We start from the raw sequence: 25779 nt of genomic DNA, 5'->3' as shown, positions 1-25779 counted from the left end.
CTAAAATACAAATTCCCCCAGGACGTCTCAGTTTGCAGTAAGAGTGCAGGGATGGAGAACTTTAAAAAGTAATTCTACACATGTAAATTCTAATCATCCTTGAATGAGGAAATTCACTTTTTAATGAAAATAACTGAAAGAGAGAACCTTTTGTAAAATATGTCATTTATCCTGTGCCTGATTACAAAAATACTGGCCGTCACACTACAAATACCTGTGGAGATGATTATCATCACATTACATGGAGGATCTACTCTTCTCTGCTTACCATTGTACATCAACAATGGAGCAGTTTAGGTTTAATGTGCCTTGCTCTCCAGGACCTGTACACCTCCAGGAGGTGAGCAGGAAATAGTGTGGCCGACCCCTCCCACCCAAGATTTGTTTACTCCTTAAGTTTACTTTTTGTTGGGATATTTTTGCTTTTGCAGGATTTATAGGAAAAGCATGGTGGCTGAGACAGAGTACACTGTATTCTTGGTTATAGGGTATAATTTCTGTTTCATGTAAACTGGATTTTTCTAATGATCTTATAAGTGGCTTTTCTATTTCTTTAATGTTTTGTTATTTCAGATTCTGGCACCATGAAGGACACAAAGCAAGTAATCCATCTATCTCTAGATTTTATGCCAAAGCTACCTACAATCAACTGCTTCATGTTGTTAAATTGCACAACAAATTGTTTGCCATGATTAAAGAAATTATAAAAAAGTATCTCAAAACACTATTACACTGTCAATGAATATTAACTGCCTAAGTTTACTTCACAGTTTAACGGAAACATAGCTTGTAAGAAAGTGAAAAATACCTAATGTTTGGGTCTGAGAGAGAGATGTAAGGTGTTTCTCTTTGATCATGCCCAGCACAGTGACAGGTCAGCACTGCGCTGCTCGTCTTTACCCCAGGAGAGAGACAGTGATGCTAAATTACCTGTCCATTTTCCTTGCTTTCTCTCTCCCTTATTTCTCTCTCATCCCTTCCCTCTCCATTTTTATTTCTCTCTCTCTCTTTCTCTGCCTCCCCCCTTTCACTGTGAGAGGCTAACATCTTAATCATAATTGTGTCATGAGCCATAAACACTCATGCGCTTGGCTGTGGAAGCAGCCTCTGGGAAAGTAATGGTGCTGAATAATAACAACAATAACTTTATCTCCAGAGCACTTCTCAAAGAACTTTTCTTGTTTGTGTTTACATGCAACGAAGAACAATGAGACAGTACTTCAAGTAGAATTAGATTAAAAGAAAAAAACGCTACGTTTACAGAAATTCTACTATTTTATGAAAAAGTCTTCACAAATTTCTTGGAACAAAAACTGATAAAACTTCTCCATCAACGAGTGTGTAATTTGACTATTTTAGTTTAGTATTATATAACATGACTTCTGGTTTAAATGGCACTTTTACCCTAGAAGAGTCTCACATGTAAGCGAAATTCAAGAGCGCTGCTCTTAATGAAAGAACTGGAGTACAACATGTGAGACTGATTTCAGTAGTCTAGAGAGCTACTGTCAGAAATATTTCAGTGAAGTTCTACTTTTTGGGAGAAAAGAAAAACAGATAAAGCGATGTAGCTCATTGCAGTTACTCCAGATGATCTCAGGAGAGACAGAGAGTGAGTCAGAGAGAGAGTCGGTGGACAGATGAAGTCCAAGACGTGCCTGCTGAACTAATGCTGCAATTTTAATCCATCCCCATGAGAAATTGTTGAGTAAAATAAAGCCATAATCTAAAGTAGTTTCATTCACTTTATAGTCTGTGTAACTTGTAAGGGATGCTGCAGTCCTACAATCAAACACACATAATTGACTCTCCTGTTGTAGTCTGTTATTATCAATACAGGATAAAGAGGACTTACTCTATACAGCTTTTGTGTTTTATCATAAAGCCCAGCCCAATAAATTTGATAATGCAGCTGTGGTGCTTTTGGTGGTCAATTGATGAACATTAACCTCTGACAACTAATAGTTTGCTGAGGAGCTACAGTTGTCAGAATATCAAATTCAGATGACAATCAATCTGTAAATATGGACATGGTGAAAAGGAGAATATAAACTTCCTGCATTAAAGGTTGCTGTGCAGTACCACAACAATAAGTTCAAGTCAATTTAATTTATTTAAATGATGATAAAAGTCTCTGAGAGCTTCACAATCAGTACACAATGCAACATTATCTTTCCTCAACCCTTTAATTCAAATAAAGAAAAACTCCACAAAAAGGGAGAACAGGGAAGAAACGTGAGGGAGAGCTATACAGAAGGGACAAACAATGATAATAATATCCGGAAATATTAATGTAATGAGTTTCAGGTAGAGTGCGAACAACTAATGACAATAAAAGGTTTAAGTTGTTTTCTGGGATGGATTTAAAAGTGTTTTATGGTCTCAGTATGACCTGAAAACAGCCTTGCTGAAGCTGTTTTCATGTCATACAGTGAAACTAATGGCTGCATGAGAATGAAGACATGTTTGCTTTACTGGTATTTTAAAATCACTCTGGGTAAGATAGACATTGATATTAATACCATTTATTTAGGAAGTGATTTCTTTTTCTCACTTAATTAGGATTTTTCATATTGGGTGAGGTCTTAAAAGCGCCCCTTTTCTCTTTGATGTTATTAAGCGAATGTTTGTGTGGTAGAGCTTAGCGGTAGTTTAGGGTTGTGTCATTTTATTGAGAAATTTCTTTTTTGACAGTGGCATCCTTAAAGATGCCATTATTCTGTCTAATTCTCAATGGATAATTGCTAAAGATCGATCTACTCTGTGTGTAAACAGGCTCTTTCTAACAATTTTGTAAAACAAATTGATGTAGGCTTTGTGCTGAAATGTGTTGGCTGAATGAAATGCCGACTCTTCCAGTAAGTCAGATGGTGTTTTCAAGTTATTTTTTTATTTAGTGGCTTTGACGTGTAAAAGCTCCGGTATGGTACTGTAACATGACTAAAACTATATCCTGATACAGTTGCAGGGTGAGTGAAAGTCCTGCTCTGCTGTGTTAAAGTGGTGTTGGCACAAAGAAAAAGAACCCTCTCCAGTAGAGAAGTGGTTGGTTCTGTGCCTCAGTCTCAGTCATTTCTCTGTGTTTCCCTGGTATTACACAGGGATTGACGGTGATCCAGGAAATATCAGACACCTTCTACTGGCTTAGCTACCCATCCGTTAGCAGGATCTCTCTGCCTATTGGACAAGTCTGTGGGGGATTTTTCAGAGGAAACTTGTGGATTTTCTGTGGCTCAACCAGATGGCACACAACTTCTCTTTCCAGCACCGCAGTAAATAAATATTAATCTCACAGCCAAAAGCAGCTTCCTGGAAACATATCCTTGGAAGCACATATGTGGTGTTTGCTGTGGGCTTCTACATTTCTTCTGAGCTCAGCAGGGGTCTCTCCCAAACAAAAACATTTTTGCCAAGAAGGCTATTTTATCATTGCTGTAAGAAGTGTTTTTATGACAGAAAGGCTAAAGGAGCATAACTACACTATTCAAACATTACATTTACCTGATGCTTTATCCAAAGTGACTTACAATTGCTATACATGTCAGAGGTCGCACGCCTCTGGAGCAACTAGGGGTTAAGCGTCTTGCTCAGGGACACAATGGTGGATGGGTCACAGTGGGGGATTGAACTCGGGTCTCTCACACCAAAGGCAGGTATCTTATCCATTATGACTGAACTGCTGTCTGAATCTTCATCCCCAGGGGACCCAAATATCCCAGGTCTACTGCATGCCAATTGGTTAGGGAAATTTGATAAGGAATTTCCATCACTATAATGCCCCAAAATGTTGCAATTCTTTAGGAAAACTGCCGCAAAAATCAGACATTTTAGACCACAACAGTCAGTAAAAAGGCAGGCAAAATCCTGAAGGGTCTGACTATAATGTCCCCTACATGTAATTTATATATTAAGTATTAACTGGTAAATTATTGTTAGTTTCAGAACTAGTAAAACTTCACATCCAGCGGAACATAAGCAGCAGGCGGATGGATGGATCATGTAGCATTTACAGAAACGATGGAATTTTAAATGGCTTCTTTTCCAACTTTCTGCAATCAATCACCATGGAAACAAAGTAAGACTTGTATAATTACAGAGTGTCAGTCCTCAATCCATGAACAGAAATTAGAGTCTGACATGAAACATGCAAAGTATCAACTAATATCAACCTTCTTTGTGACTGCTGCAGGAAAGCACATTTAATTTGTTTCAAGAGCGATCTTTTTGAAGAGCACTTTTACTCAGACACATTCTGTCAATGTGAAACAAGCCCTTTGGTTTTTACCACAAGTGGGCACAAGTAAAGAACCTGTTGACCCTGCAGTGCTGCACAGAAACAAAAGGAGGAATTCAGTACAGGAATAAGGTGCTTTGCAGAAGAGTGTAGCAAAATGAAAGAAAGCTTATGAAATATAAAATGAAGACCAATGAGAGAAAGAAGTTGGTTTGGACAGTTACCAATCATGTAAATATTGTGACTGAGCAAAAGAAGTACACAGTTTGAGTCTTTGACTTAAAAGACATCTCAAAGACGTAGTGGAGGTTTAAGAATGATCCCTCTGGATCTTAAGCTGTCCTAAGATGATGGTGAGCTACTGGGGTTGTTGTTGTTTGGAGATTTTACCTCCCTGGGTGACTGTTGTCTGAAGTTTCAGTTTATTTTTAACAGTTAGATGAAACCAGGTCGGAGGTTATGACACTTCTGACATGGACTGGTAAGCAAGTGTGAGGATTTGTCTGCTTACTTTGAAGGAGTGGAAATGTGCTTTTAAAAAATCCACATAGGTTGAGTGGGAGAGGATTTAGTCAGTTTTAACACCCAGAAACAGGAGATGTGTTACCTGTTCTACTTTATGTCCTGTCATCTACACATAGGATTGGAAGGTGCTTCAGTTTCTCCTGCCCATACCATTTGCATCTACGACATTTAACATGAGGTAGTTTTCTTAAAAGGGAAATTGTACGTTTTTTTTCTTCAGCATGCTTGCATAAGGGCACTTTTTTAATTAATGGGTTTAAATAAAGTTTCAGCCATTATTCAGTAATGTATTTCTCAAGAAATATGAGCAGGCCAGCTCTCTCACTGTGTGGGCATCTGGGAGTCTCTGGGGCGCATGGCCGGTGTTGTCGGGGTAGGTTTTGGTGTTCCTCCTTGGGGGTGCTTGACTGGGGGGTCTGGTCCCCTGTCCAGGGATGAGATCGGCCTTGGGGGCTGCTGGCACTGCCTGCACTCTGGGGAGGGATGCCTCTGGCTGGGCTGGGGGACCGTTGGCCTGGTTCTCCCACGTTACCGCTCCATGGCGGCAGGGAGCTTCCCGGCACGGTCTTCTGCTGTTCTTCCTTGGGGCGGGGTACAGCTTCCCCCGGGACATGCGGTCTGGGGTCCTTTGCGCTTTGGGGGGTCACAGGGTGAACCGGCTTCTGGGGGTGGGGGTCTCTGCGCGGGTTGATCCGGTTGCGGTTTGGAGGGCTGTGGTGGGATTGTGGGGCGATTGTCGATGCATCTTGATGCATTGTGCTTTTTCCCTGGGCAGGGTCTCTGAATGGCTGCTGGGTGTTTAGTTTGTGCATTGAAGTCCGGGGGAGGCATTTCCTCGTTGGCTTGGAGGGACCAGTTTGCGTCCCTGTTTTGCTTCGTCGCTGAACCCCTCTGGATACTGAGATATATAGTTAGTTTTCGGGATGTGCAGTGTGGGTGCGGGGCAGGGCTGTGTGTTTGTTCTGGGTTTGTATCTCGGCCCTTGACGGGTGGGTGGGTTGTTGGTGGCATGCAGCTGAGCTAGTTGATTTTGCCTCGTTGCTGGTTTGGCTGGTGTTGCACGACAGCCGGGGGGCGTGCTGGGCATGTGGGATGTCGGCTGGCGCCAGCGGCCTTAGTTTTTTCCGGCGGTTGGAGGGATGGCGTATTTTTATTGGCGGGTGCACGGTGACCTGTGCGGCGCGTTTGCTGCCGGGCTGGGACTTGCTGCTGGGGTTTCTCTCCGCTGGCTTTCGCTGTCATGTTATTCCGCTTGCTCTCTCTCGTTTGCCCGACCTCGCACGTGGGATTCGCGGGGAGCTGCTGGGCATTGGGTGTTGCTGTGCTCGCGCAGTGTGCGCGTTGGGCTCGTCACTTATGCATTGGTGTTGATGATTGCGTGGCATTTGGGCGTTTTGGTTGTTCACTGCACGGTGGTGGGTTGCTGGGTGGGTGGGGTGGGTGTGGTGGGGGGGTGGGGGGGCACTGGTCTATGTTGTGTGCGCACTGCGGTCGGTCCGGTGCATCTTGGAGTCTTTGTTTTTTTGATTGATTTTTTTTTTTTCTTTCTCCCACCCCTATTGGCTACTGGGGTTCTTGCCTGCCTGTTACAGTCGTGGCGCCCCACTCTCACTAACAACTACATTCTTTAACAGGCTTATGCGCACACACATGTACACACACACACATACAGACACATTCACCCACACGCACACAGACACACACAGTCTCACACACAGACACAAACAAATGTAGGTTGTCCCTGGTAGAATTATTCCTGATGCTTTTCTTTCAGTTACTTATTTAAATTAATTGTTATTATTCCAGCTCTCTGGCTGTGCTGTTTTGCTTATTTAGTGTGCTGGACTGTTTCTTGTTTTCATTTTTCTCTTAGTTGTCATACTATATCAGCTGTATATTGCTGCTGTTCAGCCGGTTGTCTTTTACTATTATTATAATTTTTATTGTTTGTTTTTGTTTGTGTTTGTTTGTTGTTGTTTTTCTCCTCCCCAAGCCCCCCTCTCTGTTCTATTGCAGGTTTCGTTGCTTTCTGCAACTGGTGTTTCCCACAGCTTTTCCCTGTTGTCCCCACCTTCCATCCCCCTTCTCTTACAGGTGTTGTCCTTTCTCTGTGCTGTCTGTTTGTGCCCCCCCATCCCCGTGTCTGCCCCCCTGTCCGGCCCGGTGACAAATCAATACATAATTAAATAAATAATAAAACAGACAAAGGAGTATATTAATACTCTGTTGTTAAAGTAAAATCTGTCTGGCACAATATGGTATCCAGGTCATCATACTCTATACCAGGCTGCTGGGCAGGACAGGTTAAAAAAAAAAAGAAATATGAGCAGGCAGAACATCACAGAGGTGGTAAGCAAATCAGATTAGCTAGATCACTGATTTGGAGGTGAAATAGAAAGTGAGTGCACCACCCAAGTGTTGGTTATAAATAGTCACATATGGTATTGACTGTAGGTTTGAAGTTGAACCAGGAAGTTGGTCTGCAAAAATCAAACACCGAAGAACGGGACTGTGCAGCTTTTTACAATTCATAACCATTACAAGAGAAACAGCAAAGCAAAGCAAATGCCCAATAAGGATATATGTTGATGTTTGTAAAGTGATAAAGACTGGCTGTAGGAATTATGACTGAGATGTGTGGCATTGCTGTAGGGCCTTTCTTAATTCCTACTTTAGGGATGCTGTATCAGACAAGCATTCCAACAGGTCATGTCCTCAACATGTTCAATAAGAGCAAGGTCACTGATTTTGCACATTGTCTAGTTTCCAGACAAACAGGCTGGTGATAGGGGGTGATAGTGATGATGCAACTCATGTAATTACATGTTCATTTGGAGCTCAAAATAGGTCAACATCCATAATATCAATTGTAATTTAATTTTGGCCAAAATCTCTTTGCATTCATTTCCTCTGCAGTCAACTCACAAGCTGACTGACAGTGGTTTTGACTTACTACTTCAAACATGGTTTCCGGAAAACGTCTGAGCTATTTACTGCACACTGCGCTCACCCACAGCATCATCATTATAGGTGCTCGGCTGCAGTTGTCCATCTTCCCTGATGCACACTAAACATTCATTGTTATGCACAGCGCTGTGTTGTTTGGGAGTCTGGGAATATTTAGAACAACAATTTTTATGGTAAGTGCCAATCGGTCACGCTGTACTCAGGGACGTGATGGAGTTTAAAAAAAGAAAACAGAAAAGTATCCAGAAACGGAGGAATTAGAGCTAAAAGTGGCAAAGAGAGAACAGAGAGAACAGGAAAGAGAAAGAGGCCGAAATACCTCACAAGAACTTGCAGAATAAAAAAGAATGAAATGAAAGGGATAGAGGGGACAGGAGAGAACGAGTGAGCATGGGAGGAGAAACCAAGGGACAACATCAAAGAGACAAAGAGGGAGATATAGACATACAAGTATAGCAGAGAACAAGATACCTGAGTGTTACAAAGAAAAGTGGAGAAACAAAGAAACCATAACCTTGAATTTGAAGTTGAAAATGAAAGACAGTTAAAGGATAGTTGGAGATTATATTTCTGTCCTGTGTTTATCAAGCTTCATAGATTAACTCATAAGAACACTGCTAAGAATTGACTTAAAAGTAAAAAAATTCTTGGCTCAAAGCTGTGCTTAAAAGTTAGTTATCAAGCATCTTAATTTGAGTGAAGTGTAGGACTAAATCTTAAGTGTTAGTCTTAGAGCTGATTCACGACACTTTGCTGTACCGCAAACAGGATTTTGGATGAAGAACATAGGCAAGGACCAATCGCTGAATAAATTTCCTTATTTAAGATTATTCTCAGATAAATTCACACTGAATGGTGAAATTCCTAAGAGGAGTTTACATTCAACAGACATTTGACAATTAAGAATTTTTAAGAGAATACATTATGTACATACTGTACATACACATTGGAAATGAAAAGTAAAAAAGCTGATCTTTATATGAGCGCCATCAATTCCACCTACTACTCCTGGGAAGCCGGCTATTTGCATGAATTGTGTTTGCTTCTGACGGATTACCGGGGGTGTTGTTGGGAAGACAATGAAACGTGTGACAATGTGTGGAGCTGTAAGAGCCATAGGATAATTGTTTCCATGACAATTCGGCTTATTGATGGTTGTGACGGCCCTCAATCATCAGCATTGCTGCATTTGTCCTGTGGCAAAAAAACAAAGTGTCATCATCACCTTCAGTTTAGCTGAAAACGTATTGCTGCATGAAGTCAGCGGTGAGATGACGTCCCTCACCAACTTGCTGACAAAGATTATGCCTGCGCTGTCTGGCCCCGTCTTATTAACTACACGATGTCAAATAATTCAGAAACATTCTTGCTCTTCTGAAAGATTTGTGCATGTCTCTGTCTCCACAGTGCCATCACAAGCCCTACTGGCAACTCCTAACTACATGAGAGACCGCTCAAGCAGTTTTAAATAACTGGGAGTGTGAGAGTGATTCTTAACTTTAAGAAATTTGATAACTTGCTTTTATTCCAAAGTTTGAAAGTAGGAATAAATTTCATGAATTCTCAGCACTAAAATGCACTTTGGCAAGCTTGATAAATACTGGCCTTGTAATGTAGAGTTGAAGTCTATATTACTGTAATATAATATGCACATGTATGTTGAAATAAATTATTCACTGCTCTAATCACTTTTCTGTACAAGCACTTGGTTAAGGTTAGAGGAAGAATGTAGTCTGGTTTAGATGCAGTGAATGCACTTGAACCATGAGACAGGATGTGTTAACTTTTTCAGTAGTAGTAGCAGTGGTATTGAACCCAATCCAGACCCTTTCTGGAATAATTCTAAACCATATGCAGGACATTACAACCCAGTCTGCAGGTGTCAAAGTCCTGTACTTTGTACATCTACCAACAATCCCAACCACATGTCTATGTCTTCTGTGTAGCATATGAATGTCACACTTGGACTGTACTACTGCTCAGTATCCCAAGGAATTATGTCCATGTTGGGTAATTCTGCACCTCATGATGTTCCGCCCTTTATGTGAGGAGACAGAAAGGCATGGCTGTCTGGTGTTGGATGGGAGCTTACCTTGAATGACTTTCCTGCAGGAGTCTTAAGGGCTTGTTAACCCTATCCATGATCTTTCCCTCACCTTGAGCATACCATAGTTTTCATGCGCAAATATTGCAGTAAAAACACTGGTATTGAGTGTAAAAAAACCAATAACCTTGTCATCGGACATAATCTGGGCTTTTGCGGAAACGTTGTTTCACAAAATCCACAGTCTTCAAAAACAATCTGTGCAAATGCACGCTCAGCTGAAGTTGCCATGAGGCTTCAGCAGTCTGAGTAGAACAAAACAAGATGGCACCTTCCTCTGTGTCTTCACAATTCAATTCACTTCAATTCAGTTTTATTTATATAGCGCCAAATCACAACAGTAATCTCAGAGCGCTTTTCATAAAGAGCAGGTCTAGACTGTACTCTGTGAAGTTATTTACAAAAACCCAACAATTCCCACCAAGAGCAGCACTAGGCGACAGAGGCAAGGAAAAACTTCCTTTTAAGAGGCAGAAACCTGGAGCAGAACCCTGGCTCAGGGTGGGCGGCCATCTGCCTCGCCCTAACAGTTTTTTGTTACAACAATCCTGGTTTTTGTTTCCAAGTACATGCATGCAGGATTTCAGTTTCTGTAGAACTTTGGAATACAGTTTTGAAGAGAACAAGGAATTTAGCTTCATGGCCATTATGAAGAGGCAGTATGAACCCTCAACTTGACATACCTATGGTTTACTACTACTAAGAGTTTCATATTAAGATTAAAAAATCCAAAGCTGTTTAAAACCGGCAGGTATCAATGCATCGGTGCTGAAAATCATCAGAAGTACACTGAAAAATGTAAATGCTGAGCCACTGAGTTACTTCCCTGCACTTCCTCATATCACATGTCAGAGAGAACAAATTACCCTCCACACAACACTTGTCTGCCCCAATTGGTACTAAAATAAGACAACTTTCCAATTAACACGAAGTACGTGGCTGTAATCAGTCTCAAAGTTGTGTCAATAGCAAATTAAAGTCAAAATGCCTTAAACGTTTACTTGAGTTGTTAACTTGAGACAACAGATGCCAAATTATTATTTGAAGAGGTTTCTAGCTGAAGTTTGAGGTCTCAAAAAGGTTTTCTGTTGTCAGACTTTGTTTTCAATGTGCAGGATGTCGTATCTCAACATGACACACACTCAGGCACAAGATGTGCACCAACAAACCAAAAAAATGAGCCCAGGAATGTAAGCCACTTTTAGTTGCTTTAAAAAAAGTTTTCCCTCTAATCTGATTAAAATGTGTCTCAGAACACACCTCAAATGACTGGGCTATCTGATAACAATATAAACATCAAGGATATATATTTGTCTTTATTTACAACACAATTACAACATATTTACAAAAAGAGTAATAAATAGTCTGGTTGTGATTGTTTTAGTTTAGGTACACGTTGTTGCTAATGTAAAGCTTTTCTCTCTTGATTGTTTTCTTGGTGCTTCCTGTTTAGACAAGACAACTGTTTTAACTTCCATTTCTTAGGGAAACAGTTCAGGCTGTTAATTCATTTAAAAACATGTGTTGTGGGAGACCCAGACAAACAGCCAGAAGGAGAGAAAGAGAATGAGAGACAGGGAGTGCTCCTGTTTATTCTACAGGATAACCAGGAGTCTACAGGAAGGAAGACAGGAAAGGGAGAGGTCACAGGAGGTGGACACAAACTAGTTAGACATTTTACTACATTACATTTACTAGATGAATTTAACCTGAAATCACCAAATCAGTGCTTACTTTGTACTTTTTTAATGTTACCAATGAAAAGAGAGTTTATTTATTAAGAGTACATTTTTGAATTTATGTTTCTGTTACATAAAGCATAGAGGAAATGTTTTTAAAACAAACATTCCTAATTGTTAAATTCTGAACAATACAGACTAATTAATAAATCATGCTGTTCAAACTTGGACCCAAACCCTGACGTCATGTTCGAACAAGCCCATTTCCATCAAACACATCTGGGTGTCAGCAACCAATAACATCTATTATTTGGCTCAAGAACAACAATTTGTTGGGAAAGTGAAAAAAGTAGACAAGAAGTTGTTTACAGATGTTAAATCTTCCCAATTTTAACTTACTGCAGCCCTAAATTATGAGGATTGGAAAGGGTGATGTGACAACTTTCAGAAAGATTTCAGAGGTAGTTTATTTTGTTAAAGACATAATTTAGATGTTTTGATATGTGTGGTTGCAATCACAGAACTCAAACTGTGCCCAATCAGAAAGGTAATAAAAAAGCTATTTCTAGTAGATGAAGCTCCATATGTGAATTATGAAACACACAACACCTGAATGACTGCGTTAACGTTTGAACTAAAGTGAGAAAAAGTAAAAACATAAAAACTTTCCATCCATAACTTTAGATTAATTCCTATTTGTATTATGTTTTGAGGTATGCTGTGCGTTTACAACCAGAAACACTGATTGACCAGTGGAGTATAATTATATCTGTCTCAGTTTCACTGAGGTCTGAGGAAGCTGTAATGATGTGAAAAGACAGCAGGCTCTGCAAGGCTGTCACAGGAAATAAGAAATCTCCCTCTTAATTGACCTGCCTGATTGCTGGATCACACTTTTAAAAATAAATACAATTGAGACAGTAATGGATAGACCCCCGCGTGTCCAGTCGGTTTTTACAGAGGCCGCTCATTGAACGGTGAAAAAACACACAGATTTATCCCAATATAATTTCAACATCTCTGTACCTGTTGTTCTCTATAAAATCACTCGCTTTCAAGAGTTTAGATGCTATATCCCGCAGGAAAATGGTCATAAACAACAAGGGTGGGGTCATAATTTCCATGGAAATGACTTTGCAGCCCCATGCCACGCAGATGTGGGAAGAGGTTGGCTCGGCACAGCTCGATTCCAGCACCAAAGTCTAATCCTCAAATTATCACTCACTCAGCAAATCCCCCTCTCCTCTCCTGCCTCACTTATCTCCTTCTTTTCACCACCTCTTCTCAGACTCATCTACCTCTCATTTTTTCCTTTCAAGCCCCCCCGCAGCTCTATCTATCCATCTGCCTGCAGGAGGGTGGAGAAGATAACAGAAACACTGCATGAAAGAAGACTTCATCTGTAAAATAAATCCCCACTTTCACTGAATGCCATTATGACGCAAATTTAAACCAGTCACCTTCAATGAAAAATATATAAGTTTCAAAAACAGACACAACTTATCTAACGGGGTGAAAGAAAGAGTCTGGAAAACTGTGATGATGTATAACAAAAAAGGACAAACTGCTAAAGAACTGCGGTCACAGAGCTCACTAGGAGGGACACCAAAGTTTACGCTGTGGATTTTTGAATGTAGAGCTCTATTTTTATGTGCAATATCTGTGTTGTTTGCATCAGATGTAGACGCTCTGAATTTGTGTATCGCCTTCATAGTTGTTGCAAACACCCAAGGCACTCATACACTGAGCCTAAGTGCTCAAACAGAAACTAACATTCACAGGGTTCAGTATCTGGAGGGTGCAGCCTGGAGGAGCCCGGAACTGAACCGCCGATCTTCCAATTAACTGGCAACCCGCAGTAACTCCTGAGCCACAGCCATCCTTGAGATGTCAGTCGTAACAATCTGTGGCAGTAATGTAAGAATTTATGCTGTTGACTTAAGTCACGTGACTTAGGTAACATCATGTGACGTAATTATTTTCTACAAAATTGCAATCTTTTCTGTCATATGTCGTTTTGGGACAATAGACAGTCAACCCATGTTGGGTCTATTTCATAGTCAGAGGTACTGTTTATGCCTCTGGGGACAGGTGTGGCATGGTTAGGCTTCATGTTTGCAGAAATAAATTGTAAACAAAATTAGTAGTACTTACAATCCATGTGTGCCTGCACTACTCTAAGTCGGAGTAAATGAGAACCTGAAACTGTGCACTTCAAGGTTGACTAACCCTATCACTAACTAACAAGGAGCGGTAGTTCCAATTAATATTTAGGATCACTGATGCTGACTAATACCATTTCATTACAAGTATATAAGTAGTTTAAGATAAAAAGAAAGTAGCCAGTAAGCTCAACCAGCAGCATGCATAAGAACACCATAAGCACTTTACTGATTAAATGCAAAAAAGCAACAAAAATATATCTTATACCTGCTGAACTCTGTAGAGCAAGAGATTCATGGACAGATAATTAAAAATCTAAGCTCTTATCCAGCAGGTTTCCAGACATGTGGACAGGTGGAGAAAGTAAATGATGGGTTACTGGCAACTTTACACTGTTACTGTGAGGAGTGAAAAACTAGCAGTCAACACTGGTATCATGCAGAGATATTCTGTGTAAGCCAATGCAATATGTGCATCAAAGATCCTGTGTTACATGTATATCAGCAATTCAAGTTTTCTTATTATTGTTAAGGAAGAATGTGAAGCAATTTACATGTATTAATCGCTTGGTATTACCAATGAGTGACCAGACTGTTGCATCATTTAAAAATGAAACCTTCCCCTAGGCCTATAACAGCCTGTAGACTCATTTCTATGGCAAGGACTCAGGGCAGTTTTTCAGGGAAAATCCATAGGATCTGAAGTTTATTAACACTCCCCAGTGCCTTCTCTTCACTCTCCCACACCGCCAATAGTGTGTAATACTAGCTAACATTAGCTTAGAAATGGAGTCTGCTATCATCAACAAACAACACGGAGTCTGACACAAAGGCCAGAGTCAAAGCAAACATTAAAAAGCCTGTGAAATATAGGCTATTGTCGTTTTAGCTGGCAAATGTTTGTTCGCTTGCTAATGCTGTAGCTTCGTTGTGGTTGCTTCGTGGTGTTGGCTGATGAGGTGAGCTCATCAAGCTAGTCAGTATCAAAAAGCCACTGGTCCAGATAAAATTTAGGAACGTTATAGAATGTAACATTATCCTAAATATGATTGTAATTTATTTTCCAGCATTCGATGTTCTTTTCAGATTCAGATTCATTCTTGTCCTCAGTGGAGGAAATTTATTTCACAGTCTGTACAAAGAGCAACTTCAACATGAATACTACACACAAACTACCCATAGGACACATATACAAACAATGTACACATATCTACACATATAACACAGGAGTGACATCATTAACTATTCTGTAAGTTTTACACTCTTATATCGCAGGGTACAAAACTTTTCCCAAAGCGTGCCTTTTTGTGGAGCAGCTGTCTGTATCTACGGCCAGATGGGAGAAGGGTGAAGCATGAGTTGAGAGGGTGGCTGGGATTTGGTGGCTGCTCTGCGAGCAGTGGCAGTATTAATGAGGGCTGGCAGGTTGGGAGTGGGAAGACCCATTATTTTGGAGGAAGTGTTTTTCAGCTTTCAGTCTCGTGTGTGTCACGTCACTGTTTTAGCTGACGCCCAGGAGGATGCTCGCACAAGCCTACATTATATTACATTAGATTTATTCAAAACAACTTACAATTGCTATGCCATAGGTTGCACGCCTCTGGAGCAACTAGGGGTTAAGTGTCTCAGGGACACATTGGTGGATGTGTCACAGTGGGGAATTAAACCTCTCACACCAAAGGCATGTGTCTTATCTACTGCGCCATCACCACCTCTCAATAACTCTTACCAGCAATTCAGTGCAGAGTCTGAAAGTTACATACAGAACCTTCGATGGTTACAAATGTGAATAATTAAGCTCCTTGTTTCTTTACGTATATCTTGTTTTTTTATTTGCTCTTCTTGAGGTGGGTAGATTTAATTGATATGAACATAGGGTAGGCATTTATAAGTTTTTGCTTCAGCCTAAGTCTTTTCAGTCACTATTTACTGTTTGAGTTTACACCTTGATGTGTACAATTGTGTAATGACTGGCAAGGACTGGCATATGCATGCTTCTACTGTGCCTTCTCCCTACGAGGTACATCCTCACTACACAGTTAGTGTGTTTAACATAATTCTAAAGTGGGAAAACAGCTAGCTGAAATTTCTTTAAAAGCCTTGCTTTGGCTGTGTTGTTGTTAGTTCCACAGTGGATACTAAAAGTGCACAGATTGATTCCTTAATTATAACTCATTTACCAACTGTTATTGTCTCCCCCTGTTTGCTTCATCTCTCTCCCGTCTTACAGGATGTTCTTGTATTCTTTCACTTTTCCTCTCTTTCTCTCTCTCCTTCTTGGAAATGTCTTACACTCTCTCCATCTCAAAAGTTCATAGCATTTAACAAGCTACAAAAACAAGCAGTTTTATACTAACGATAATGTTTTTGAACAAAACGCTAATAGCCATAGCCAGTTTCTGTCTCTCTCCTGTTCAGCAGAGCAGGGAAAATTTCATCGCAAATCTGGTGAATAGATGCTAAATGTTGATCAGATGAGAAAGAGACTGATGCTTTGAAGCGTGGCTCTAATGTGCCAGACTGCTGCTACAAAGAGGATAAGACCTCAAGACTTTCAGCAAAAAGCAGACAGCTAGGAGATGTGGCTGGGAGAGACTCTGTTGACTTTTGTAGTACTTGTGCTGGAATGTTCTCTTGTACATAGCTCATTGGGTGGAAACACTGCCAGGGTTTCAAGAGTCACAGACAACGTTCTGACATGAACCAATGTTAAAAACCTACATGAAAGAAGCAGTAGCATGTAGCATGGAGTCGTCACCACTTCTATCTACATATTTTTCCATCCATATTCTTTTAAATATTAATAAGACTAAGGGGCCTATTTTAACCATGAAGGTACAACAAAAAGTGCAAAGCTGTAGGTCTTGGGCACACAGACACAGTGTAGGCCAAGTGAACCAGCTATTTTGGTACATATGAATGCAGGGACAAAGTGGAAAACGGCTGGGTCAACACATTCTCGCCACATATTGACACTTGGTCAAGGCCCTTTGGCGTCGCTTTTCAATGCCCTGGGTACCCCTTTAGCGTCATTTTCAGACATTCTGGGCTCCGTGGTCAAGTTAGCAATGCTTAGCAACGACAAATATGCAACGACCGCTAAAGTTAGCAACAATACATATCCAACCTCCAGTTAGATTTTCAAAATAAAACAATAGCGTTTCAAAACACACGTGAATATAGACCAGAGGGTGTGCTGATTAATAAATAAACTCTCAGGCAGTCACATCATTAGTTTCATCGCTCTGAAACAGCTTCTCTCAACTAGTTGTTGACAACAGACAAACTGACAATGACAATCTAAATGGAAATATTAATATACAATCAGCAACTCATCGGAGGTGTCTCTCCATTTGTCTTTACTTGGCATTCATGGAAGCATTATGTAAGCCTTGTTTAACTGTAAAGTAACTGTTGGATGTGGCAGACAAAATCTAGGTGAAATCATTTTAAACCAATCTACTCTGTGAAAATTGGAACAACGAGCCAATGAACTGCTACTTGGATGTGATTTACCATTCCAGTATAAATGTTTAGCGTTTTACTCTTGCAGAGTTGATTTCTATGCATATTTCAACAGTAACAGCTAAATCCCTGCTTGTAAATATGTTGCTACTATATCTATGTGAAGATAGGTTTGAGTATCTGTGTTTCTTTCTGTCCTTGATTAGACGTCTGGAAGCTAAAAGCATGCAGACAGTAAAAAGCCCTTGCAGAGATAGAGACAGAGAGTCGGGTTTGGGGCCTGGAAGGTCAGGGGATATTTGGAGCGCTGACTGCGTTCCTAATATAACAGTGTGTGAAGCAACAGCTGCTGTGTGTCCTAAAGCAGGTGGGCTGTGTTCCATGTCAGAGTCACAGTGCGAAGGAATGGACAAAAGTAGAGGCTACATCAGACAAATGTGACTCAAAACAGCTGCTGGAGTCAGTAAGACACAACAGTTTCTGCAAATCTCTTGCTGTCGTTCTTTGTTTCTAAAGAAAGAGAATTAAAAACGAAACTTGGTACCCAAATGATACTTTAGTGGACTTGAAACATGGAGCTGGTACTCACTGCTTCTAAAGTCAACTTGAAAGTGATTTTTTGAGTAGTTTTCTAGAGTTAAAATTATTTTACATTTATTCATTTTAGCTGATGCTTTTTAGCCAATGCGACTTACGATGGCTCTAAATATGTCAGAGGTCACACGCCTCTGGAGCAACTAGGGGTTAAGTGTCTTGCTCAGGGACACAATGGTGGATATGTCGCAGTGGGAATGAAAACCTGGGTCTCTCACACCAAAGGCATGTGTCTTATCCAATGCGTCATCAACACCAAAATTATACAGTAGCAGTTCAGAAAAAGTAACTATTAGAAAAACATCTGAAACAGATGGTGTTTCTCTAATAGTTATAAATTAGTAACTTAAAGCAGTAACTTTGATCACTTAGGGTGTCGCACCTCCTTGGTTGGGAACCACTGCAGTAGTCGGAATATCACTCTGTCACAAAACTGGTTAACCCCCCTCCAAGTGCTGATGTTGCGGGGAAAGGTAATATTATGATGCAAAAGTACATTACTTTGCTTTTATGTGAGCTCCAAATGCACTACTAAACTAAATCCTGTAGACCGCATAAATAACTTTCACAGAGTGCACAGATGTGCCCATAGTTTCATGTTTCACCCAAAGGATACCAGAAATGCCCAGCTTAGTCTGAACAGAGTGCTCAGTGCCTGCTGGTTAAGACACAGTATGAAGATCTGATTTGTAACTTTCATGTGGGTGACCTCAGCGAAAACGGGAAAATCTGTTGCATCTCAGTAAGTGTAATCAAGCATAGCCAGACTTCTGTCTCATCATGCTCACCAAGGTCTGCAAGAAATCTTAAATAATTGGGATAATGAGACCTTTGCAAAACCTGAGGCGGCAATTTGCAGTTTGAAAAGTTTGAAAAGGCACCACTCATTGGTTTTCTGAATATAAACAAGTTCTCACCAGTGCAATTTAAAAAAAGTAATTGAACTCTAGATCATGGTTTTAAGCTAATAGAGCAGTTGGTGGGTGCTCTGAAGTACGTAAACCAAAGCATGCTGATACTAATGACCTTGACAGGAGTGTGCATGAGGAAGACAGGAGCAATATGAAGCCATATTTTGGCAAAAATAAAGAAATGTTTGGATCATAAGCCACAGTTCTCTGTGACAATAAAAAAAAGTTTAAAGCCACAAACCTACAGGAGAAAAGTGTTGCCACACAGTTTAGGTGTTTAATGATTTGGCCTCAGGACTTGCTTACTAACAGAAATTACTTTAACCCACTGAGCCACACAGAGACTGGAAATAAACACACACCCCTTCACCACAACTGACCCCCCCTGAGCCGAACCAGGCATGATCCTTCTCCTCCTCTACAGTTGAACCACGACAGTAGGCTGCAGTCTGTCCACACTCGACTTCTTGTTACTTATTTATAGCAGCTTGTTCCTCAGAGGGACAAAGTAATTGAAACCAAATGTGTTGCCGGGGCTGATGGTGGAAAGTAGGCCGGCCAGCCCACCCACCCTTTTCCCCCCTCTCTCTATACACATAGATTGTAGAAAAGGGGTGAGATTTAGAGCAAACAGCCTAGGAAATCACTTTTCTTGCAATTTCATTTCTGAAAGAAAAATAAAAGAAAGTTCCCAAGCTTGATTTCTTCTCAACTTCTTGGTTCACAACAAATAAATTAATTTAACTGCTTCAGTGTTGGGGGCTTTGCATTCGTAAAGTTTTTGTAATGTTTTTTCCCAGGCCGGCGAGCACATAGCGGGGGGGAAAATATCAAAAAGCATTTCTACCAAAAGAAACAAGCAAACTGCAAACTAACTAGGAAGAAATGCAGATTTAACTTGCAACGTGCCCTTTTTGAAGGAATAAAGTAGGAGCACATTTAAAGCTCAGCCCACCACCCCGCCCACCACAGCCACACCAACAACCACACTTAATGAGCAGTCCAAACACTTACCATGCTTCCCCTTCTTTCTCTCTTTTCCTTCCTCTTTATCCCTGTCTCTACTTTCCCTCTTTCTTTGCTCTGTTCTCCCGGTGAGCTCTGCTAAAAGTCGAGGTGCGTCAGGCAGTTAAAAATGGGACTGAGCTGCTGCTAAGAAGCTGCATGAGGCCTTCACTGACCAACTCAAAGTTAGGCAGCAACCTCTCTCTTTCTCTTCCCTCCCTGCTGCCTTGGTCTCTTGTCAGCTTTTCCAATAACAAACTGCTCCCCGCCTCTTTTGGCCGAGTCCCTGAGCTGTGAGCTGTTTCCTGGATGCTTGGTGGACTCCTGTGACCCGGCTGTTTCCCTCTTTTCTTTTTCCTTATTTTTTTGGAGGCTGCTGCTCTGCTGTGGAAAGTCTTATTGCTCCAGTCGTCTGTCTCTCGGAGTTGCAGCCCTGCCTTCTTGCCAGATTTAGAACCAGAGACACATGTGGGCTTCTGGTTTGAAGTTTAAAGAGGCGGGACTTGCCTGAGAGTGTTGTGTTGTCATGACAACCCCTCCTTCTCCAGCAGTGTGAGCCCTGCCCCTCCTGTGTTTTATGAGCAAGTATATGGGGGCATGTTTGGATGTTACATACAGCAAGGCCTGTGTAGTGGACGTGTATGGGATGGATAGAAAAATGGCTGTAAAACACTAATTATTTTTAATTATACATTTGATCCATCAGTGTGAATGACAGAACATTTATTAATTTATATATATATTTTTGAATTATATTTCTACCAGGTGGGGATTTGGGGGAAGGCTAAGGTGTGTAAGGTCAGTGAGTATTTATGAGGTTTCTTTTTGTATGCATGTGCATTTTTTCATATTTTGTTGATCAATTCAATGAAAATTTTGCTTGGCCTTCATTCCCAAGCAAAATATTCATTGAATGGGATCCTTTTGCAATTATGTTTGACATTTTGAGAACCTTGTTTGTATCTGACATGTGTGTGTGGGTCTCTTCATGGTTATGAACACGTTTCCCTTTCATATTTAGCCATTACACCAACTGATGCTGTGTAAGTTCATGAGACATACGTAGGGGTGGCAGATCACAAAATGCTTTGGAAGGCACGGACAAACAACCTACTGTGTTTTGTTGCGCAGTTTAGAGAACTGGTTCACTCAACTGCTTTAAACTAATCAGACTTGCCCACACCAGCAAAAAACATGGACTTGGATGGTTTTAACAGTTGGGCTCCTCCTTTTAGCCTAGTGTACATTTCCACTGGTTCACTGCAGCCTGTAAAAAGTCTATCCCTTCATATTACTTGCTTGCTTTTAAGTTTTAAGTCAAGTTCAATCTTTAAGTCTCAAATAAGTCTCATATACACACATACATATATGTCATATTTTTTGTTTCGTTTTGTTTTATCTTGTATTACTTCAATAACAGAGGATATCCAAGGTTTTTTTCTCTGAAATGTACAACTTTAATCTTGGAAATTTTATGTTTTTTCTCAGAATATTACTCCAGCCCATTATTATTATTACACATATCTTGCCTTCATGAAGGTTATGGTATTTGATCAACTTTATTTTCATTTTTGTGGTGCTGTTGCGTTTTTGCTGTATGTATTCATGTACATTTTGCTGTCACCCTGTTTAGCAAAAGGATTTTGATGGAAACATCATGGCGGTAAAGCTTTAGTAAATTGAACTATGAACAAGCGAGAGAGCATGGATGTGTGAAAGCACGTGCATGACAGTCAGCATGTGAGCTCAGGAGAGGAGGGAAAGAGAGGAAAAGATTTAGAGAATGCAAATTCCTCTCCCCCACTTCAGTGTTCTGTGGCCTGACAGGGAGGGAGGAAAAAGCCTCACAAAGCTTCTCCTACAAAGCTTTACTTTCTTTTCTTTTCTCTCCTCTTGCCTCCTCCTCTCTTCCTCCCTCTCTTCACAGCCACACTGATCCCATTCTCTCTGCCTGCTTGTTTGTGGTGAGACTGATTTTGTAGGTTAGGGGAATACTTCATGCTTTGATGTTACATCCAGCAGTTTCACAGCGCTGCGCCTTTGATAAAAAAAAGGCAAGGTGCTTTATTATTAAAAGAGGTTAAAATCCTTTTATACACCCATAAAAAAGGGTTAAGTTGCAGATATGTACGCGCCCAAAATTCACCAAAATGTTTCTAAGTCTAGTAATTTCAGCACTTCTGAATCTGAGTTTTTGCTTTTCCCTTTAACTCCTATAGAAGCCGCAATGAAAGTACAGCCACTTTCTCACTGGCAGGACTGCCCAGAGAAAAAAAATAAAAGAATAATAGCAATCATTGTCTAACAGGCGAGGCAAGTCCTGAATCTTAAGTGGGCAGACGGGACGAAGGCTTCAGACACCAGGGGAACCTCACTGTTGTTCCCTGGGCTGCGGCTGGAGCTCCACTTGATGATGTATTAATCAATAAATAAAAGGGAAAATCCCTAATAGGCTTCTGGTAAAGAGAGGAGGAAGACAGCTAGGCTCTGTCTCATTATGAAGATGTAGTGTAGGAAAATATGCAGAGGAGGCGAGGCAGAAGATTTTAGAGTTTAGAGAGTTAAGAGGCGACGATGGAGGAGATAGGAGTTATTGCACTTGAAAATAAAAGTCGCTCACATTTACAGTTTGTACAATATGAATGCAGCATAAAACAACATATTAAAATGTTTCTGTATTTTCATGCAACTTTAACCTATCCCATCTTAATTCACTCAGCACAAGATAGTGGTGGCTTTTCTTTAAAAACATCTATAAAATATTTATTTATTCAAGAACATAGCATTTATGATGCTAGAAATTCGACTGAGAGCCAATTTCCGATTAAGAGAGATGGTTTGAGCATTTACATAGTAGGCACAGCAGCATAACTGATTATTTAAAATGTCCAGACAACAGGATTGGATAATTAAAATCAACAGGAGTGTTAAAGAAAACATTCATACATTAATACAACACAATGAAGAAATCATCTGGAAGACAGAGATGTGTCTCATGACCAGTTCATCATTGTTTAAATTACTGCAGCACAGTGAGGATACAGACGCTTCATAGGGGAGACGAGCGTATATACCTGCCTGTCTGCTATTGTTAACAGAGACTTCAGTCTACAGTGTAGCTCATACACTTCATTAATGAACACACAACTGTAGAGTAACATTTGGCTTTATGATCAATAATTTTTATGTTTAGGTTAAACAATTTTGCCAAAGCGGTTTACAGCAAAATCATTCGCTCTCTCTCTCTGCAGCGAGTTTGCGTCACACTTATCTCCAAAACACACCTATGATTTATTAAGGGACTGAATACAACCACTTGCGCCTTACTTTGCGCCTTTTAAATCGCAAAGGTGGAGACGGACACACCCTAATGCACTTTAGACCACGCATTGTAGATCGTTTAAATAGGGCCCTAAGTCTCTTTTACAGAGGAGAACTGGCCAGTACTTGAAGTGTAGAAAAGTGTTGGCGTGCATAACCACGCTCCAAACGTGTGCGCGCACACACACTCATTCACACACATATTTATATAACAACAATAACTTTAGTAAAATAGATGTAAATAGAACAAGGGGAAGCTGTCTAAAAGCAGCACCTATTGGCAGAATAGCACTCACAGCCTGACTGGCCAAATATAGATCTGTCCACTGGAAGTGCGCCATCCACAACCTGGATGAGTAACTCTGAACTAGTATAAATTAGTCTATTAGTACAATACAGCAGTTTAACAAATACACAACCAACATTTTGCAGTTTTTTTTCCTTTCATTAAATCCTTGTGCAAGAAAAAGTCTACATTGGTAGTTAGTTTGTTGATGCTAAGTACTAACTTGTTAATAATCGACCCTTCATGCAAAACAAGAGTTCAAACTGTTTAATGCCCCACCCTAGACAGGTTGTGATTGGTCGGTAGACAAAAAGTTACGATGATGAGTGCACTGACTTTGAAAAGTTGAACATGTTTCAACAAAAGGCACCCAAGAAGATAGCTCCTTGTATTCCTGGCAAAATCCCTGGATACTTTCTCTTCTCTCAACTTTAGTGTCAGCGCCTGGTAGGGAAGGATTTTACTTTCAAAGCACTGTTGTGTCATCATCTGACTCTGTTCATGTTCTCTTTCTGCCTTTTTGGAGCCAGACTTTGTAAGGTTTATGTGATGTTAGTTAGACTAGCAGCCGACAGAGAGCGGGTACAGGTGAGCATAACGCCCCCTGGGAAATGCATTTGGCTTTGCCATGAATCTTCCAGAGAACCTGATATGGAGTACCGGCAGCTTGTGAGAAGTGCTGATGTGCAAGAAAAAGTCATGGTACACAAAAGAGAAAAAAATGAATAAGTGCGGGGGAGTATTGGGCCACTTCAAGGACTGGTGCTGGCCAAGATAGCTGAGCAAAGAACTGAGAGGTTATGCAACATTTAACACAGTCGTGCAGGTCTGTCCTCATTTTCTATCAGCCTTTCCCTTTATCAATCAAAGTCAAGTTGACAGCTACAGTTTCCCCCCAACCCCCACATCTTTCAGCGTGATTCAATCTGAGGTCTTCATAGGCTCTGCCTTTTCGATATTTAGTTCATTCAATGAGATTATCCCTGCCTCTGAGAAAAGTCTGAATAACAAATAAACCAGTCTGCATGTTTTGCAGGGTTTTTTTCTGTTTGTGCGTAATGTCTGTACAGATGAGAGAACAACCTCTCACTGCGTTTGTTACTGTGTGAGCTTTGATGGGAGGGGATGTCGGACATTACATGCTACTCTCTTTTTAGTTTGCCGATCGTTTATCCGTCTGTCCCTCCAGGTATGTCTGTGTACATCAATCCTATAGTGATACATAATGTTGTTTGCTTGAATGTTGTTTTTATTGTGTTCTTGTGTGAATCATACCTAAGGCAGATAAATCCCCATCCTGCCCCTCTCAGCCTGAATGTCTGGATCATTCCCAGCCTGCTTCACTCTGTGCATGAAAACAGCCAATTATGGGCCCAGACTGGCCCGGTGACTGGGTGTTAGAGCTGGTCCAAATGCGGGCAACCTTGGCTGAATATGAATTGTGTCACAAATGCCATCATGAATAAATATGGCTATTTATTTCCAACTCCAACTAGAATTAAATTCCACTCTCTCTTGTTTACTCTTTGTCTTCCTCCTCCAGGTGTGAGCCTGATTGTTCTCTCTACCTAAAATCAGATGGAAGCAGTTCAGACACTGTTGTGATAAAACAATGAACCCAAATCCATCAATACGGTCATGTTTGCCTCATTTCCTCCTCAACACTCATTGCAATATCGAAAGAATCAGATGTTGGCTTTAGTTTTACTGTTCAGTCTTATTTGAGTATGATGCCAAATAGGTTGTTTATTTCAAAAGTAAATCCATATTTCCACTTAGGATGAAAATCATTACCAGATATCCCCCACTCCATATATTTCAAGATTCTAAACAGATTTGTTTTTATAAATAAAGGGGTGAGATGTTTTGTGCAACATTCTGTCCTTAAATGGCGAACATAATGAGGTTTTATTGAATAGTCTGTCAATAATGTTTTGAAAGAGGTCATATTCTGCTTTTTGGCTTTCCCCCCTCTCCTTTATTGAGTTATATAACTTTTTTGTGCATGTTATAGGTTTGCAAAGTGAAAAAGACCAAAGTCCAGCCCAAAGGGTGTTCCCATCTCCCACAGAAACCACTCTGAACACAGCTTGTTTGTAGTCCAGCCGTTTCCCTTTCATCCCTGTGACGTCAAAGGGATGAAAGCTAAATGTGCCTCATATAATGCTCGCCAAGTAGCTAGTCCGACACGCCCTCAAAAACACCGGTGGAAAAACACTGAGCTCCAGCACACAGCTCTCCTCTCCCTTCCAAACACTAGCTCCCCTCCAGGCAGTCAGTGGACATAAAGTTGTTCCTGTGATGTGGAGACAGAGCTCAGTTAAAACTTTATGGATGAAAGATACTTTTGTTACAGATTAATAACTCACCACTCTGAAACTCTCGCTCTAGTCCATGATCGGCAACATGTAGTGTTGCCGAATCAAAGCTGTTTACCGGCTTCTCGCTGACCCGCCCTTCACTCAATACTTCTTTAATTTCCCAATTTCCTCAGTGCTGCTGACACAGCTCTTACACTTCAGCACT

At 40.7% G+C, this 25779-nt stretch overlaps 1 protein-coding gene across 2 annotated transcripts in view; it reads right to left on the bottom strand.

Annotated features, from left to right (window-relative positions):
- sgcd (sarcoglycan, delta (dystrophin-associated glycoprotein)) overlaps positions 1 to 20029 on the bottom strand; it is a 167703-nt gene extending 147674 nt beyond the window's left edge. The window contains exon 1 of one of the 2 annotated variants that reach the window (XM_046039838.1): positions 19656 to 20029. In XM_046039838.1, the coding sequence (XP_045895794.1) occupies positions 19656 to 19658 (3 nt within the window). In that variant the 5' untranslated portion in view covers positions 19659 to 20029. The remainder of the gene's footprint in view (positions 1 to 19655) is intronic. The other variant, XM_046039837.1, reaches the window with a different exon arrangement.
- Positions 20030 to 25779: the final 5750 nt, after the last annotated feature.

Source organism: Micropterus dolomieu, linkage group LG23, assembly GCF_021292245.1.
Source record: "Micropterus dolomieu isolate WLL.071019.BEF.003 ecotype Adirondacks linkage group LG23, ASM2129224v1, whole genome shotgun sequence".
Taxonomy (NCBI): domain Eukaryota; kingdom Metazoa; phylum Chordata; class Actinopteri; order Centrarchiformes; family Centrarchidae; genus Micropterus; species Micropterus dolomieu.
This window is presented reverse-complemented; position numbering and strand designations above follow the sequence as displayed.